The sequence below is a fragment of the Bactrocera tryoni genome, chromosome 2 (genome assembly GCF_016617805.1).
Source record: "Bactrocera tryoni isolate S06 chromosome 2, CSIRO_BtryS06_freeze2, whole genome shotgun sequence".
Lineage (NCBI taxonomy): Eukaryota > Metazoa > Arthropoda > Insecta > Diptera > Tephritidae > Bactrocera > Bactrocera tryoni.
This window is the reverse complement of record NC_052500.1, coordinates 63,952,006-63,970,520: the sequence shown is the minus strand read 5'-3', so window position 1 is coordinate 63,970,520 and position 18,515 is coordinate 63,952,006. Positions and strand designations below refer to the sequence as shown.

At 38.5% G+C, this 18,515-nt stretch overlaps 2 protein-coding genes across 2 annotated transcripts; both read left to right on the top strand.

The window, feature by feature from the left end:
- The first annotated feature begins 2,876 nt into the window (after window positions 1-2,876).
- Window positions 2,877-3,836, top strand: LOC120768832 (vegetative cell wall protein gp1-like). Its single transcript, XM_040095584.1, has one exon. It carries the CDS (start codon window positions 2,877-2,879, stop codon window positions 3,834-3,836), a length of 960 nt encoding a protein of 319 aa, XP_039951518.1.
- A 4,437-nt stretch (window positions 3,837-8,273) lies between these two features.
- Window positions 8,274-8,963, top strand: LOC120768831. Its single transcript, XM_040095583.1, has one exon. It carries the CDS (start codon window positions 8,274-8,276, stop codon window positions 8,961-8,963), a length of 690 nt encoding a protein of 229 aa, XP_039951517.1.
- Window positions 8,964-18,515: the final 9,552 nt, after the last annotated feature.

Below are 18,515 nucleotides of genomic sequence, written 5' to 3'. Positions count from 1 at the left end.
ATAGGTTTATTTTAATACTTGATTTCATTATAGTTGGGTAATAATCTTATTTAGGTTAATACAAATGAAGGGGTATGATCTATTCGGGTTGTGATCTGTGTGGATTGTGAGTAAAACCTAAACTTAAGCTTTACGTGTTTTTAAATCAAGTATCTCTTTGAGAATATTAACCAATCTAGAACTTAACTAGACACATTTCATTTAGGAGATTTTAAAAAATTTTCTGAATTTTTTGTCTATAGTTTTATAAAAAATAATAATATTAAATGAGGTATTAGCTTTATTGTTAGATATGGGTAGATTTCATTGTTGATTCCTTCGATCAAGCACCCACAAGGACAAAACCAAAAACTCCTCTATACCTGTATTATCAAAGGACTCTCATGTAACCGCAAAGGACTCCGAGTCTTTTACAAATCTCTTGAGCATGTTGATTTCAAATCTATCAATTTACCCGAAGGAGCTAAAATAGCTAGACATCGCCACTTCCACACATCGCATCAATCAATGGATTTATTGAGAAAACAATTCGATAAGCCGATAATTTCACGTTTTGCGCCGGTCGATTGGCCACCAAGATCAAGTGATTTCACACTGCTAGACTTTTTTTCTGTGGGGATATGTAACTGTAATATTTCTAAAGCCTATTTTGGAGCAAAATATGACGAGTGTCATCCGTCATTGAGCAGTCGAAATGCTCGAACTAGTCGTCGAAAATTGAACTCAACGGATGGACCATCTGGGACGTGCCCGCGGCGAACATTTGAAGGATATAATCTTAAAGAAATAAATGCCAAAGAATGTTCTTTCGAATGTTAATAAACATTATGCAATACATTTGAAATTTTTTGTTCTTTCTTTGAAAAGATACGGGACCTAGAAATGGATCACCCTTTATTCCGCAAACTTAGAAGCATTCCCTCGTAACTCATGCGACTTATTTCCAAGATAAACCTTCAGAAAATATCAAAATTGTTCAAGCAATTGTTTCATTTTTATACCCTGAACAGGGTATATTAAGTTTGTCACCAAGTGTGTAACACCCAGAAAGACGGATCGGAGACCCTATAAAGTATATATATAAATGATCAAGTACATCGAGCTGAGTCGATTTAACCATGTAAGTCTGTCTGTCTGTTTGTATATATACGAACTAGTCCTTCAGTTTTTAAGATATCGTTTTGAAATTTTGCAAACGTCATTTTCTCTTCAAGAAGCTGCTCATTTGTCGGAACGGCCGATATCGGACCACTATAACATATAGCTGCCATATAAACTAAACGATCGGAATCAAGTTCTGGTATGGAAAACTTTCACATTTGACAATGTATCTTCACCAAATTTGGTATAGATTATTTTCTAAGGCAACAATGTAATCTCCGAAAAAATTGTCCAGATCGGCTTACTATAGCATATAGCTTCCATACAAACTGAACACATAGTTACTAAAAGAAATGCACCTGTGAAGGGTATATTAGCTTCGGTGCAGCCGAAGTTAACGTTTTTTCTTGTTTTTTCTAATTTTTCTGACCTAAATTAAATAAAATGGTTGTGTTTTATTAGCAAACAGAGTAAAAACAAGTAAGGAAGGGCTAAGTTTAGGCGCAATCTAATATATCTAAAAATTGCGAAAACATATCGATTGGTTCGTGCCATTCGATTTTATCCAGTGCTTTTGGTGCGAGTCGGAGCGTTTTTGATTTGTACAAATTATTCAAAGAGGGTTGAGAACGGATTGACGACGAACCAGTACCACCATCAACATCACCTCATTGATCAACACGCCAATAAAATAAAGGAATTGGTGCTTGAGAATCGACGATTAACAGTCAGAGATCTTACTGGCATCGTTGGTCTAAGAAAGTATAAACAGGATTAGTTCCAAAATTACCAAATTTTTTCGGAAAACAGCTTCGCGTTAACGTCAAGGAAACAATGCTTTCCGACTGTCATGTATTATTACTGGCGAAGAGTGTTGGATCTATGCTTAACTCGTAAATACTTAGATAATCAGTCGACCGAATACCGTAGCAAAGGTGAGGGGAAGCCGAAAAAAACACGTCAAAGTTCTTCGATTATCGAGGAGTGGTGCACTCCAAATTCCTTCTGACCGACCAGACTGCCAACAAGGAATACCACTTGAGTGTAATATGTTGTTTGCGCGAAGCTATTCGTAAAAAGAGGCCGGACTTATGGGCCGACAACTCTTGTTTTTACACCATGATAATCCACCATCGCATATTGTATTCATTCTTCGTGAGTTTTTTTGCCAAATTTTCAAAATATATATATCGTGCCGCAACCACCGTAATCCTCTGATTTAACTTCTTGTGACTTTTGGCTATTCAGCAAACTCAAACGACCGTTCCGGGTAAGCCTTTGTGAGTCCAGTACGCACATTAAAGGAACCACGAAAAATTTGACCATTTTTAAATAAAGGGTATCACAGCTTGATTAACAGATATCCAGAATTCCACCGTCTAGTCATCCTATTCATTTTCGTATTATACTATATAACTTGATTCTAAGCCGATTAGTTAGGTGAACAAGACTATTATACATTGTGGCAATATATTGCCAGTGTATAAAAATATCGCATAGGTGTCCAAAAGCAACAATTAGTAGTAACATCCGCAAAATTTTATCGCTTGCTGTTTGAAGTAAAAAGTAGTAACTTAATTTCATTTACAAGAGCATGTCTTAGAGATTAAAAAGTTAAAAAAAAGTGACTAAAACGAGCTGGTATTTCGGGTGTGTCAGTACTAATCTATAAAAGTGCGACACTTTCTAACTAAGGCAAACAGTTCGGAGTAAATCACATAAGCGATTGCATCATCTCCAGTGAGTCAGCGAGAAAATATTTCAGTTTCCACAAAATGTTTGGAAAACAAGCGTTCTTCGCCATTATAACGGTTCAATTGCTTGCATTGTCGCATGCAAGAGTGATCAGCCAGTGTAGCTCCGAAGCAGTAGGATTTCAGACGAATACCGACGCAACATGCAACACACAATATCCTTACATTTACTGTAACGGAGCAAGTTCGACCTATTGTACGCTCGAACTGTGCTCAGAAGAAAACGAGTGTAACAGTGAAGCTGTTGCTGAAGTACCATCTGCTCCTGTAGCAGCTATAACACCCCCAACAATTGCCCCAGCACCCGCAACAACTGCACCGACCCCGGCTCAGGCGATATTATCACCAACACCTACACCGACACCGGCTCAACCGATAACACCACCAACAATTGCACCGGCACCGGCTCAATCGATTACACCAGCAACAGTTGCACCGGCTCAACCGATTACACCAGCAACAGTTGCATCGTCACCGGCTCAACCGATAACACCAGCGACAGTTGCACCGTCACCGGCTCAACCGATAACACCAGCGACAGTTTCACCGTCACCGGCTCAACCAATAACACCAGCAACAGTTGCACCGGCACCAGCTCAACCGATAACACCAGCAACAGTTGCACCGGCTCAACCGATTACACCAGCAACAGTTGCATCGTCACCGGCTCAACCGATAACACCAGCGACAGTTGCACCGTCACCGGCTCAACCGATAACACCAGCAACAGTTGCACCGGCTCAACCGATTACACCAGCAACAGTTGCACCGGTGCCGGTTCAAACTACGACCGAAACTACGGCTACCATTAGAGAAAAATGCACAGTTAACAAGAAATTTTCTGTACCCTACTTTGGCAGTTGCCGTTATTTTTACCATTGCGTTAATGGCTACTTTGGAATTGGTGATTGCGGTTTCTACTTGTACTTCGATGTCAACGAAAGCAAATGTAAGATTAGAACACAAACGAGCTGTCAGTAGAAGAGTCAATCTGGGAACATAGATTGAACTGCGGTCTATTCATAATAAAAGTTCTATAAAAACTAATTCGAAAACCATAAACAAATTTTGAACGTACGGATCTCGTACGGATCGCTGATAAAAAAAGAAAATAAAAATTGAAAATTATTGAATTTCTCCGACTTTCTTTATTGCTAACTTTCATAGCCAACTCGCCAGTGACAAAGTTTCCTGGATTCTCTTTATCTATAAGTAAACGTAGTCACCGCCTTCGCGGTTATAGCCGAGTTTACAAGAGCGCGATATTCCAAGTGTAGTCAGGTCGTTCCTTCTCCACCTGGAAGTAGAGGTCTGCCCCTTCCTATGCTTCCCCCGAGAGGTACTGCTTCGAATACTCTCAAAGCTGGAGTGTATTCATACATCAGGACAACATGACCTAGCCAGCTCAGCCGCTGTCTCTTGATTCGCTGAACTATGTCAATTAGCCGTATATCTCGTAACATGGACTGCGATATACGCTGTTGCCATAAATCTTCAGCAAAACCTTTCTCTCGCACACATAAGGCCGACTCATCAGTTGATGTCATTGTCTATGCCTCTGCACATATGGCAGGACGGGAATAATGAGGGACTTGTAGAGTTTGGCATTTGTTCGTCGAGAGAGGACTTTACTTCTCAATTACCTACTCATTTCAAAGCAGCAACTGTTGGCTAGAGGGATTCTGCGTTGAATTGCATGGCTGATATTGTTGTTGATGATGAAGCTAGTTCCAAGATAGACGAAATTTCTACTTAATGTTAATATCAACAGCGAAGTGCGCGCCAAGTTGTGAATGCAAATACTGTTTGTTTGATGACAGGAGATATTTCCTGTTGTCCTCGTCCACAACCAGACCCATTCGTTTCGCTTCCTTATCCAGTCTGGAGAAATCCGAACTAACGCCGCGCTTTTTGAGGCCAATGTTATCAACATCATCGCCGTATGCCAAAGGTGTACACTCTAATAGAATATTGTAGCTTCTCTATTTAGCTCTGCAGCACATATTGTTGTAAGAAGAGAAAATCTCAGGTGGCGTCAAGCACAACGTATTCTTTCCAACAGAAACAATATAGAAATATTTCAAGATCCATAGCATAAAATCTTTACGCTTCCTAGAGTTCCTTACAGCGGCGAACGGTTGAAAAATTGGACAGGTCCTGAAACACTAACAACTCACGGCGAGCCACAAATTACTATGGGTATTTGGAGCTTTCAATTTTAGAAATGACTGAAACGTAAGGTCGGGTTTACAATAGGGCACTTATTTTTGAAATCCCACCTTCAGAATCTTTATTATGTAAAATCGACAGAGTACAGAGCATACGCGGAGAAAAATGAGACGCTAGAATATTGCCGTTCCGAATGTCCAGCCATCATTCAGTTAAGAAAGGATATATTCCGTGACAATGTACCAAAACCAAAGAGTTTAAGCAGCGAGAAAATACTGAGAAGTGTCGTAATATCAATCGAGTAAGAGCACAGTGGTCGTAATGATGTTCTAATTGCAGCCGCTTGCGATCTCGCCTTTTTGCGGTCTGCCCTTTCAGCCAACCAAGTCCCTCGAGAATAACAATGTAATCTCCAGATGACCCACAGTCGCTCAAACTCAAAATCTGTTATTATTAGTTAGTGGTTTTGTGGTACAACAACTTGGGATCAAATTGAAAGGTGAATTTTGTTCATTTCATTTCCATCAAAGTAATCCACTCCCGCTGCAATACACTTATGCCAACGAATTTTCCACTCATCACAGCACTTGGAAAAATCCTCCGTCGTGATGGCCATCAGAGCCTGCTTCGATTCAGCTTTTATATCTTCAATTGAGTCAAAATGGTGTCCTCGGAGTGGTCATGTGAATTTGCTGAATACCCAGAAGGTACACGGAGGAAAATTAGGCGAATGCGGTGGTTACTGCACGATATTAGTTGAAAATGTGGCGATATGATCACTAATAATCAATGCAGTGTGAGATGGTGCATTATCGCACTTCTTTGTTCAATAAATACAGACATAGTAAAAATCGAAGAATTCACTTTTAGAGCCTCTCAAAACGACGCATATCTCAAATACTAATGAATATTTTGACGTGAAAATTAGCTAGATGTCACTAAGAGCACTACCAACCTACAGAAAAAAATTCTTCTTTCAATTTGATCATAGTAGTATATCTCCTGACATCCATTCTCGCTTCTATGGATTGCGAACTTATTTCTCTAGTATCTCCAGACCATTGTGTTCAACGGCGACTAATGGTTGATTCAACATTCTTTGGAAATCTACACTCTTGTCGGTTCTTCTAAATAATATCCACTATCACAGCTCAAAAAAAAAGGGTTTCAGAAAGTCATGACCTATCTTTGCATGTTACTTTTTCTAAATTTCCGATGACAAGATGAAAAAAAAAAAATTCGATGACTTTTCTTGCATACGGTTGCTATCATTACGAACACAACTGTGCTCGAATAAACACTCGTCAGCAGATAACTATTTGTCAATTGATCTCAATTGAAAATAAATATTACTATACACCTTCATGCTAACAGAAGCGACAACAGACTTCTTGCTTAACCCAGTTACAAATACTCACTTCTAAGATATTGAGACAAAGCACGCTTATCAAAAAGAAATTAAATCATACTGACATAAAAATTAGTCTTAATTACCTTTACCTGAAGATAAGAGGGCGAACTGATATGTACTCAACCTCCCTAACCGATTGCGACACTATCGCAAAAGCAGCATTTTTTCCAATGTTCAAAACACTTAAAAAAGTGATCTTATTTAGCTCTTCCTTCGAAGCAATTTTTATCTCCTCAGTGTCGTCCTTTCAAGGGCCATTAATGTGTTGTTTTTGGGCAAATATTCGCGCACAAGCAACGATGCGGGAACAGGATAGTTATCATGGTACAAAAGCCAATTTTTATTCTTCCACAAATCCAGGTGTATAACTTGCTGGTCCTTTATCACCATACCATACGACCTTTTGGCAAAAACGCATTATGTACGACGCTCCTACAAGCGAATAAAACTTTTAGCAAAACCTTCACATTCGCCCTAAATAACTTGACGCGCTCCTTTCGGTTTTGGCTTGAGCAATATCAACGTGACTCTGTTTTTGGTCGAAAGTGAGAAAATTTGCGGAAACTCGACTTATGCCCAAATCATTGAGTATAATCGAATGACACGTGCCAATCGATATGTTTAGTTCCTCATGACCTTCTCTAATGGTAATTGGATACCCAATCTATTGTCTTCACATCATTCTATTGTCTTCAATACTATTGTATTCACATCACTCATGTTTTAGTCTTTTCTTGACTACTCGACACCTCGACCTTCTGAGAACACTTTGCAACACTGATAAAAGTTTATTTTGGCTTTACCATTAGCCACATTGAACATTCGGGTTGCGTCCGTGCATTTAATTTTATTTTTGACACAAAATTTATATAACCCGAACAACAGGCTTATCCGCGTTACCATACCATCACAGTGTTTGGCGCTGCTTAAGCGCAACCTGAAGGTGTTTCAGCATCGTTTCGTGGCCTTCAACGAAACTTGAATCCATGAAACAATCGGAACTATGGAATTCACCTACTGACTGCTTCGCAGAAGGCGAAAGCTGTCTTATAGGCATAAAAGAAGGTTAACACCCTTTTCTAGACTCTACTGATTCGAAGAATTGGGTTGATTGGACTTCGATTTTCAGATTAAAGGCCCAGTTTGGATGACATGGAGAAGGAAAAAAACTTCAAAAGACCCTACTGGTACCACGCATTGCGTTGATTGGACTTCTAATTGCAGAAATTCTTGTCCGGTTTGGTGGAAAGTAAGTGCTCTTCCACCATGACATCCCATTGACTCACACCCTGTTACCACAGCCATCATATTTTTCAGGCTTAGACCCATGCGACTTCTTTTTTTTTCGAATTTCAAAGAGAACACTCGTCAGTCAGAAATTGTAGTCAACTGAGAATAACCACCTTGCCTCGCCTACGTTTCATACCTTCAGTAAACACATTTCTCAGACAGGTGGAATAAGTTGGAGCTCCTTTGAATCAAGTGTATCGAGCTATAAGCAGACTTCTCCATAATTTTCCATAATTTTTCTCTTATAGATTATATACTTTTTGAACGAACCTCGTTCCTATATGTATTGGCATTTTGGGGGTTCTTACCAGAATGAAATGAAATCAAATCACATTCCATTAAAATGCATCATCAGAGTAATCAACTACCTATTTAGATACCAAAATGTTGCCAAGCTATCTCTCATTGATTAGAAATGCGTAAGCGCCCTTGGGCACCCAATGAGCTCTTTAGTTCGCTTCTATATAAGCGTCACACTGAACGAAAAAATATAGTCAAACCATAAACGAATCAGTGAACGCATCGTTGGAATGAATTAAAGCAAAAAAATGCTATTATCATTTATATATAACTTTACCGTTATAACTTTAATCGCGCTACAATTTGTTGCACCGTTACAGGCGAGAATTATAAGCGATTGCAACAGCGTTGCATTGGAAACAACGGAATATATTTCAAATTCAAATACAGCTTGCAGTTCCCGTTATCCATATATTTATTGTGATGGTGAGGCGTCGGCTTACTGTACACAGGATGAATGTCTGGAAGATTACCAGTGTGAAAACGAAGATTTAAGTGAACTATCAGAAGAGGATCAGGTGTCAGCCACAACCGCTGAGCCCACAGTAATAATAACGGAGGGTACGGCCACAACACCCAAAGCAACAACAATAGTAACAACTACTAACATGCAAAGTACAACTAGTACCGGGCAGCAAACAACGGAGGTGACAACAACAACAGCGAAAACAACAGCAACTACTATAAATATCTCAACCACAACAAAACCCCAACTCATGAGTACAACAACAATAGACGCACAAAATATCAAAAGTCTTTGCCGTGCGGGTGTCTTCGCGAATTATGCTTATCCAAGGAATTGCCGCTACTACTATCGTTGCACTAACGGTTATTTCTTACTACAGGAGTGTGGCTTTTTAATGTTCTTCGATGCGTACGATGGTTACTGTAAGAGCGCCAAAGAGGCGCGCTGTGTAGGCCGGTTGATTAGCGTATAATTTTGATTCCAATAACAGGTGTGACTAGCGCCCTTGAAAAAGATCTAACTGTTATGAAAGACGTAGGGAAAGAAGGAGCGAATTTCTTACTTTCTAGATTTATTAAACATGCCTTTGAGTGTATAAAAGAGGGTACTGCTCTACGAAGTTGGATAGTTTGTTTGGTAATAAATTATTTATTGGGAAAACTTAAAATTTTTGCTTTCAATTCATTGACTCTAATTGTATTATTCAAAGTATTTGTCAATTTGAAGCTATAACATTTTCTCATCTTCTTTCTAGCAGTTTGCCGCTTCCATCCCAAAAGAACCGCCGCACTTGGCGGCCAAGAATGAATCAAGCCAATTTTTAGCACCCTCTTTTAATGTGAGCCATACTCCGGTGAGAATGTTCTAAATAAAATGGAAGTCAGAAGGAGCAAGATCTGCGTAATAAAGCGGGTGAGGAAAACTTGACAGCGCTGTTTACCCAACTAGGTTTCAACCGATCTCGCAACATGAGACCGAGCGTGGGGTGATGGAAAATTATTGTCTCATGTCTAGTCGCGAATTTCGGTTGTTTTTCGGCAATCGCTCGCTTCAATTAGAAGTGTCGTCATCGGTAGTGTTTCCCATTAATAGTTTCAGCCGGTTTTATAAACTCATAATAGGGCAAGCGCTTCTGTTTCCATTTAATACAGAGTAAACCTTGACATTATACAAATTCGGCTTTGCCGTTTGTTTGGCTATCACAAATCAATGCAAAAAGGACTTCTTGCTGTAGCTTTCAACCACTATTTGTGACATGTAAAATCGGCTTTCAATGGCTCTTGGCTTCAACTCATATGAGCACTCAACTTCCAATTTTGAATGCATCTAGCTACTTACAAACGTTTTGAAATGGCTGCTTAGGGGATTCCCAAAGGCTTTGCGAACTTTTCTTATATTCGACAACAATCTTAATCGATTAATACTTTTAGTTCTTCAATTTCAAACTTTTTTGATAATAATGAAGGATAGAAGAATGGTAGCTTTCCCAAGCGTGTTCCGAATAAAAATAATAAAGTTATGTCATCTCTTGGCAAATTGATTCCAAAACGTAACATTAATTTATGCTTGAAGTCTTTTTCCATGTGTTCTCACCAGCACAACCCGGCTACCATCTATCTAAACCATTTACTTTCGAAGATGAATTTGCAGGTTTTGCCTGTTCCGATGATATCTACTAAAAAGCTTTTGGCGCCTACTATACATCAAATGAAGTTTTATTTTAAATAGATAGACATTTCGAAGTTCCGATCTCAACATCACCAAGACTGTGTTGATCCTTCAGAACAGTTACAGAATATAATACATCTGTATAAGTATTTTGCATAGACCAAGCTCATACTTGTATGTAATCTTACAGCCAACAATCAATGGGATGGAGCTCGTCTGGAAGGAGCTTAAGAGTGCTCCTTACTGTTCAGAGTCCAGCAACCATTCCTATCATTGAAATACCAATTGAATTGTGTTCTTTGCGAGAAAACGTCTGAGCTTTGAAAATTCACGACAGTCGTTCACCTTTGTATAAAAGGTTTTTCATGAAGATTTCTTGGCGTTTGTTGCTAAGGACTTTTAGATTGCAAGTTCTGCTTTGTACAACGCCCAATCGTTAGCTGCCCCACTCGTACAGGTCTTGTTGAAGAGTAGTCTACAAAACGCCCTGATTATCGAGAGTTTCAATGTCCAATAAAAGGATTTTCCTCTGCCGCCTGGTCTTGCATTGGATAAGAGCTCTCTAAGGAAGCTTTACAAGCAGTGCTGAAGACTTCGACGCACTCATCCACCGCGTTAGAAGAAACCAAAGATTTCTACCCTGGCTCGCCTGAAAGGGCTAATAAAGGTTTGCTGCAATATTGGTCCCAGTTCGCTTTTCAGAAGATTCTATAGATTTTCCAAGAAGGACGAGCAGCGTCCAGTGGGTAAGCGATGCATCTGTGATCAGAAATTGTGAACCCTTGTTGCACATGAAGAGAGAGAGGTGCCGACGGCGTGGTCTTTGGCAATCTTACTCAGAATAAAAACTGTTCTTTGATACCGGTTATTCCTCACTTGGTTCAGAGACTTCTTCCTTTTCTATCGCTGATTTGCTCCTGGAGCAGCCAGTATACTTTGGTTGGTATTTACAGCTGCTTTCGAGGTGGAAGGTTCCATATTTATACTTTACTTTCAGCGCACCATGGAGTACTCTTATTTCTCTAGTAGCTGGAGGCAAGGAGGATGTCTTCGTCGGACTCCGCTATGGGTTCTGGCGTTTTGTTTGCTGTTGTCGTAATCGTTGTTCCTGGCAAAGCGAAAGTCGTCAATATGTTAGAAGTTTTTGTTGTTTTGCATTTTTTTTTTTTTTGTGTTTATTCTGTTCCCACGAGTCACCCGGAAGGGGTTGGTTACTGGTCGCAGATATAAATAAATCTTTCGCAGAACTTTTCTCTCGAAAACTCGCAACGTCGACTCATCAGTTGTTGTCATCGTCCAAGCCTCTGCACCATATAGCAGGACGGGAATTATGAGTGACTTATAGAGTTTGGTTTTTGTTCGACGAAAGAGGACTTTACTTCTAAATTGCCTACTCAGTACGCAGTAGCAACTGTTGGCAAGAATTATCCTGCGTAGGATTTCCAGGCTGACATGGTTGGTGGTGTTTACGCTGGTTTCAATATGGACAAAATTATCTACGACTTCAAATTTATGACTGTCAACAGTGGCGTGAGAGCCAAGTCGCGAATGCGACGACTGTTTGTTTGATGACAGGAGATATTTCGTCTTGCCCTCGTTCACTGCCAGACCCATTTACTTTGCTTCCTTGTCCAGTCTGGAGAAAGCAGAACTAACGGCGCGGGTGTTGAGGCCGATGATATCAATATCTCAATCAGCGAAAAAAAACGCAATTTGAATAACTTCTGTACGTCAACGAATAGTTTATCAATGAATCTTCGTCAAACAATAATACTTGAAATAAAGTCTCACAGAAACAAGCTATTACAGTTATGTACTTATCTTGACACTAATTACACCAATTTTCATATTTTTATACACATCCTAAGTGGTCTTTCTACAAGCTATTTCTATCGTTATATTTTGATTGATGAGTTTTTAATGTACCCGAAGGTAAACAAGTGCATTAACTATTAGTATTTATCTTAATGACTTTGTTCGCATACCTTTTAAGATAAGCTGCAATTTAAAAACCCTTTAATTCATTAAACTGACCATAGCTTGAAACCAGGAAAATCAAAACGTTTTTTCTCTTCTGTACTTATACTCTCGGAGAAAGCTTTCAACTGCTTGCTGTTAAGATTTCCACTTCAGAAATGGTAAGCGAGACCTTAATCGTCCATGAGATCCATCATCCATGAGACCATCAGTAATTATACGGGCTTCTGTGACAGACTCCAACATGGGAACAGTGTCAGGTAACAAAAAGAAAAGTGGATATAGAGCAGTGGTCGGCATGAGAGGATCTGTCACTGTGTTGGTGAGCACGAAAAAAAAGTTGCCCAGTGAGAAATTGGAATTAAAATTAAGCAAATTTTATAATTAATTAAGAGTATAATGAAAATTAACAAAAAGTCTTTTAAGGATATATTCCCTATTATCTTTAAAAGACTTGGAACATAAAAGGCATTGCATGGCACCAAAGCCATTTAGAATCATAAAATATTTCTCGCAGGGCATATTTGGTTTTGCGCTATAGTCTTGCGTGATGTTAATTCGTTGCTGGCTCGACAACGACTGAACCATAGAGCGTAAGCGTACGTGTGAAGTTAGTTTGCAAAATTTTGCTATGAAATGCCGACCACTGATATAGAGGAGCTTAAAAGACTCCCACATTACTCTCGTAATCCCCATCGCATTTGCCGCCCATCTTGGTACACATGCACTGAACGCATGATAAAAAGGTTTTATCGATCTCGTCTTATTCCAGAAATACATTACCTCGTACTTCAATTGTCGAGTGTTTAGTCGGCGTAAGCAATGATAAATCAGTTCTTAGAAAAAAATTTATTCAATCAACGCATATTGTTTCCAATAAAAACTCGGGTAATATACCACTGAGTACCTAAATACTATAATTACATATATGTATGTATGCTTATCAAGTATGTACAATAGCCATTAAACTTCAATTACACTGTGTACTAGCCATTTAATCTTTTGAATATTAAGGAGCGGAATATTTGCGAGCTAATATTTATGAATTATCGCGTGAAAAGTTATGAGAAGACTTATTATGCCACGTAATACTCAGAAGAAAAGATCGGTATATTTATAATTATATATTTAATTGATTGATATATTTGATAATTCGCGAGACGAACTGAGATTAAGCGATATCCATCGGTTCCTCTGAATGTACTGAGAACAAGTCCCTTAGTTTTTGAAACCGTCGATATCGGGCCACTATATGATATATCTGCCATACAAGCTGACCGATCTTGTATGGGAAACTTTTTTCTTTGACAAGATGTCTTCACGAAATTTGGTATGGGTCCAAAGAAATTGCGGAGATTGGACCTCTATAGGCTATAGCTGCAATAGAAATAATCGAAACCTAGACCTTGTAGGGAAAATTTTTTTATTTAACAAGTTATCTTTAAGGATCGCACGAGATATCCACTATAGCATAAAGCTAGTGTTCAAACTAGGCTATCCAAACCAAGCTAAAGATCTTTTCATACCCTTGTATGCCATAAAAAATGTACCTACAAAGGGTATTATAGCTTCGATACAGCCGAGAATAATGTTTCTTATACATTTTTTCTTTTTTTTTTTAAGAAAGAAGAGAAACACAAGCGAAGAATGGAGAATTTAGAACATAAAGCATAATACCAGAACAATACTTTAGCCAAAAGAAAATGTAATCACTGGTACAGTTAACTGAGAAAGGTAGAGTCTAGGGAGTCAATGACATCCTTTTCACCCAAGTAGTTCATAATAGAACTGGAAAAGATAAATCACATTTCCGAGATAGTGACAAGATTGATGAATTATATAGGAAAGGTAGAACTGTGCGAGCTTTATACGTAGCTGTGAAGTTAAATGAGAAAAATCCTCGGGTTTTGAAACGAAAGAGACATATTATAAACATCGATGAAGTCACCGTTCCAGTATGAACAGAGGTGAGACAGCTGATGAGGCATTACACTATCCATTTACTCTTAAAAATAATAATAAAGTAATATTTTTAGATTAAACTATTCATGATTCCTAACTGTTTATGGCTTTATTGGTAACACTAAAGTAATTGATATTCTGATAATAGTGAAGCTATTCCAACATTGGTTTTTTATTTTATTTTAATAGACTTCTTATCTTCTTATCAATACTACCTTATTTTTTTAACTTTAACTATTAAGTGTATGCATGTACATAGATATGTAACTGGTGATCCAAGTAGAGATACTTTCAATAAGTTTTTTTGACAGATTACGTCAAAGTCGTGCCAAGCAGACATGCTACTATTTCAGTATTTTTGGCATTCCATCGTGGAAACACTTACGCCTAAACAACGTTTACAAATCGTTCAACTTTTTTTCCGAAAATTCACCTTCTGCAAAATTCGCGTTTCGGTCAACTTATTTTCAGCATAATCGACCGATTAGACCACGTCCAGCATGCAGTAAACACGAAGACCGTGAATAGTTGATTCGGCGCCGCTAGCTGCAAATCGAACTGACGTATACTCGTACTTGTAGAACGTCTTGGCATTTTACGTCGAGATCTTAAATTGAAAGCATACAAACTACAGCTTGTATAAGAACTTAAGCCGCTAAACCTCCCCAGCGACATCGCTTCGCTTTATAGTCTTTTGAAAAGTTCCAAAAAGATTCGACTTGTTTACAGCAAATTTTGTTCAGCATTTGGGATGGGTTCTCAATTGCCGCATTTGGGACGAAGAACAACCTGAAAAGATTCAAGAGCTACGATTTCATCCAGAAAAAAATAATGGTTTGGTGTGGTTTGTAGGCTGGTAGAAACATCGGTCCATATTTTTTTCAAAAATGATGCAGATGAGAATGTAACCGACAAGAAGACGACGCCACTTCCCACGCATCGCATCAATCAATAGATACTATATGGAAAGAACACTTCTGTGAGCAGATAATTTCACGTTTTGGTCCGGTCGATTGGTCATCAAGATCGTGTGATATCACACGATTAGACTTTTTCCTGTGAGGATATGTAAAGTCTAAAGTCTATATGAACAATTCTGCTTCGATTCAGGGCTTGGAGCAAAACATCACGCGCTTCATTCACCAATCGAAATGCTCGAACGATTCATCGAAAATTGGACTCAACGGTTGAACCATCTGAGACGTAGTCGCGGCGAATATTTGAAGGAGATAATTTTCAAAAAATAAGTGCCAAAGAACATTATTTCGAATGAAAAGAAACATTCTTCATTATATTTGAAGTTTATGTGTGGTTTCTTTATGAAAGTAGGAAACATCGAAAGAGATTACCATTTACATTTTCGGGTATTTTACATTTTTTTGGCGAGAACTCTTTGGTAGGTAGAGTAACTATCTGACGACGTACCGAGGCCTTTAGAGCGTTCATTCTGAAGCCACCTGGGCTAAAATTCCTCACTCTATTGTCTCTTCTCCGTACCAACCCGTGCTTCTGATGTAGTTCATCAGTGCAAAAAGTTTTGCAACCTCGCCAAGATACCCTAAATAAACCCTAAAATATGATGTTAGATTCACTATTCAAGACCCTAAGAGACTTCAGTGATTTCAAAGCCGCTAAGCTATCCGTATATATACATATTTTCCTTGTTGTGAGCGTACTCCAAGTCAGAAGAAGAAGGCTTTCTTTAATTGGTATGATTTCCACTTGCGGTTTTATTATCTGATTTTGCTTAAAAGACATCATCTTCCACTCGATTATCTAGTTTGGACCCATCCGCATAGAAACTTATCCCTGAGTCTCTGTTCACCTCGCCTCCGGCCCACTTTTCTCTGGACCGAATTTAAGTTCAATTCTATAGGATTACGAAAATTTCTGATATTGTGTAGAAACGAGAACTTATTGTTGTTTTAGAATGCCCCTTATTACAGGCGACTGATACGGAGGATTACTTCAGTCTAAGGGCTGAATTCGCTGCCAGTTGCTTACAGAACAAGTGTCTTGGCGGTAAATGTAAAATGACGCTTGGTGACCTGACTAGGCGTTGTTCTAAGAGTTCCACTGATGCATACACTGACTGCTCTTTATACATACTCGTATACTTTCCATACACTTTACAGCGTACAAAAAATGTTTGTGAAATGAAGGTTTATAAATCGTTCAATAAATTTGTGATTCTGAAGTGGTCTGAGTGTCCGGTCTAGAATTACCTGGATAGTATAATGTTGTAGTCAAGGACATCTGTTGACATTATCCAACAATTTCCATCCCTTTAAGTGGAAAAATTGTAAATAATTGATGCTCTTTAAAAGAAAGTCTTCCAATAATAATTCGAACAAACTTTTTGCTATAATTAGGATCCATTAGGTCCAAAGATTTAAGTGTAAACGCCTTGCAGTAGAGATCACATCTATAACGTCGAACACATGTAATAAGTGTAGGGCACTCTTCATGCAAATGCGTGCAGAATTGATGTAGTATGTAGGTGACAGCAATACGAATACATGGATACCGCTTGCGGAGGGTTTTGTTACGGTTTTTGGTTCTTTAAGAAAACATGCATACTACGGTTTGAATTTGGTTCTCAGAACCCCCTGCATCGTTTATACAACTGATTAAATACTATAGGCTCTGATCGACCTTCTCAACCATAGTTTGAAATAGAATCCATATCATGCAGTACTGTCCCCTCAGAAGTATCAACTTATTTTGTGGTGTGCAGCACTGCTAATGCTGCTGGGAACTTTATACATTTAATTTGAATGTGTGACTTTGGTGCGAACAGTGTGGATTATCAAAAGTTTAAGACTCTCCAGTACTGTTGAAAGGAAATATTGAGTAACTATTCATGCATAGCAGATTTCCATAAGTACAAACTATTACGAGTACTGAGACCATCAAATTGTTTATCTGTAATTGTTTTTTAAGCGGATGAAAACATTCCCATATAATTATATGAATGCTACCAATTTGATCATCTTTGATCCGATAAAAAACCGTCACCGTCTCAGGGACGAAGGTCTTAGAAGTTGAACGGAACTGTTTTCTCTCAAGGGAGTTGATCGATAGGCGGATTCAGAGAGATACTATTACTTATGGGGGTATTATGGTCTAGAAACATGAATTTCAGGAAGGCAATTAATAACTTTTACTATCCATTTTTTTATTAGTTATTTGTTAATTTTAGAGGAGTACAGAAAATAATTAACAAGTAAAAAAAGTAAAAAATTTCAAAAATTATGAGCTGACGAAGTGGGGGGTCTCTAAAATTTTCCACGTGACCATACCCATGATTTCAACCCTCTTAGTTATTTGAAACCAAAAAAAAAGATTATTAATCTAGAATAATGTCGCAATGGTCGGAACTACGGAAAAGTGGGAAAAAAATTTTTCCACAAAATGGCGACTGCCTGAAAAAAAAAGTTTTTTTGGATCACTTTTTCTGACTATTTCGAATTTTTTAAAAATAATAAAAATAAAAATTTGGGGATGGAGCTAGTTCCAACCATAGACAAGTCTATAAAGACTCTATAAAAATTTCAAGTAAATCGGTTCAGTAGAACCTGAGAATCCGTGGGTATCGTTCCGAAAAAGTCAGTTTTGAGAAAAACGCGTTTAAAGTTTTGCGTAAAGTCTTTTGTTCGATTAGTTGCGGACGAACCAATTTGGATGCCGGGTCAGAAAAATGCCTATATCTCTGAAAATGACTTGAATTTTTAAAAATCCTCTTGTACACATATTCTTGAATAGTTAAACTTTGAAAATATAAAATAAATCGATTTTTTTTAATTTCTAGACCAGAATACCACCTTATGCAATTACTACATAAGTACTACTTGGGGAAGGTAAGTGAGCTGCTTACATAACATTACCGTCCTTGAAATCTCTCGAAACGGTACTTGTTTCTCTTAGCGGCACCGTTGTCTTAGCAGATATAGCACAGATATTATCTCGGAAGAAACTGCGTACTTGTTGGGATGTGGGCTGTGTTGATTGCAATCCTCAAACGACCAACTGTCCTCCGACCATGCTGTTGCTTTCAGACTAAGGGCTTGAGTATGTCATTGCTGCAGAATGTTGATGAGAAGGATATCTAGGGAAGATGAGGTTTCTAGTTGATAGGATCAGGTGTAGATGACAAGACCGTTGCGACAATAACTCTAACGGTCGGGTGACTTACGAGTACATGTTTGTTCAGTGACAAACTGTGAAGTCTTAGATGTTAGCGGTGTGATCTCCACTAATGCCGAACAGCTATAGTGCTTGTACTACCTGTGGTAGTAGTTTCGGCTACCAGGAGACTTAATTCTGATACCACGGAGAGCAGGAGCCCTTAGAGTTCGCTCCAACCTCCCGAATACGGGAAGAACGTACACTTTATCAGTTGAATGTGGAGTTGAAT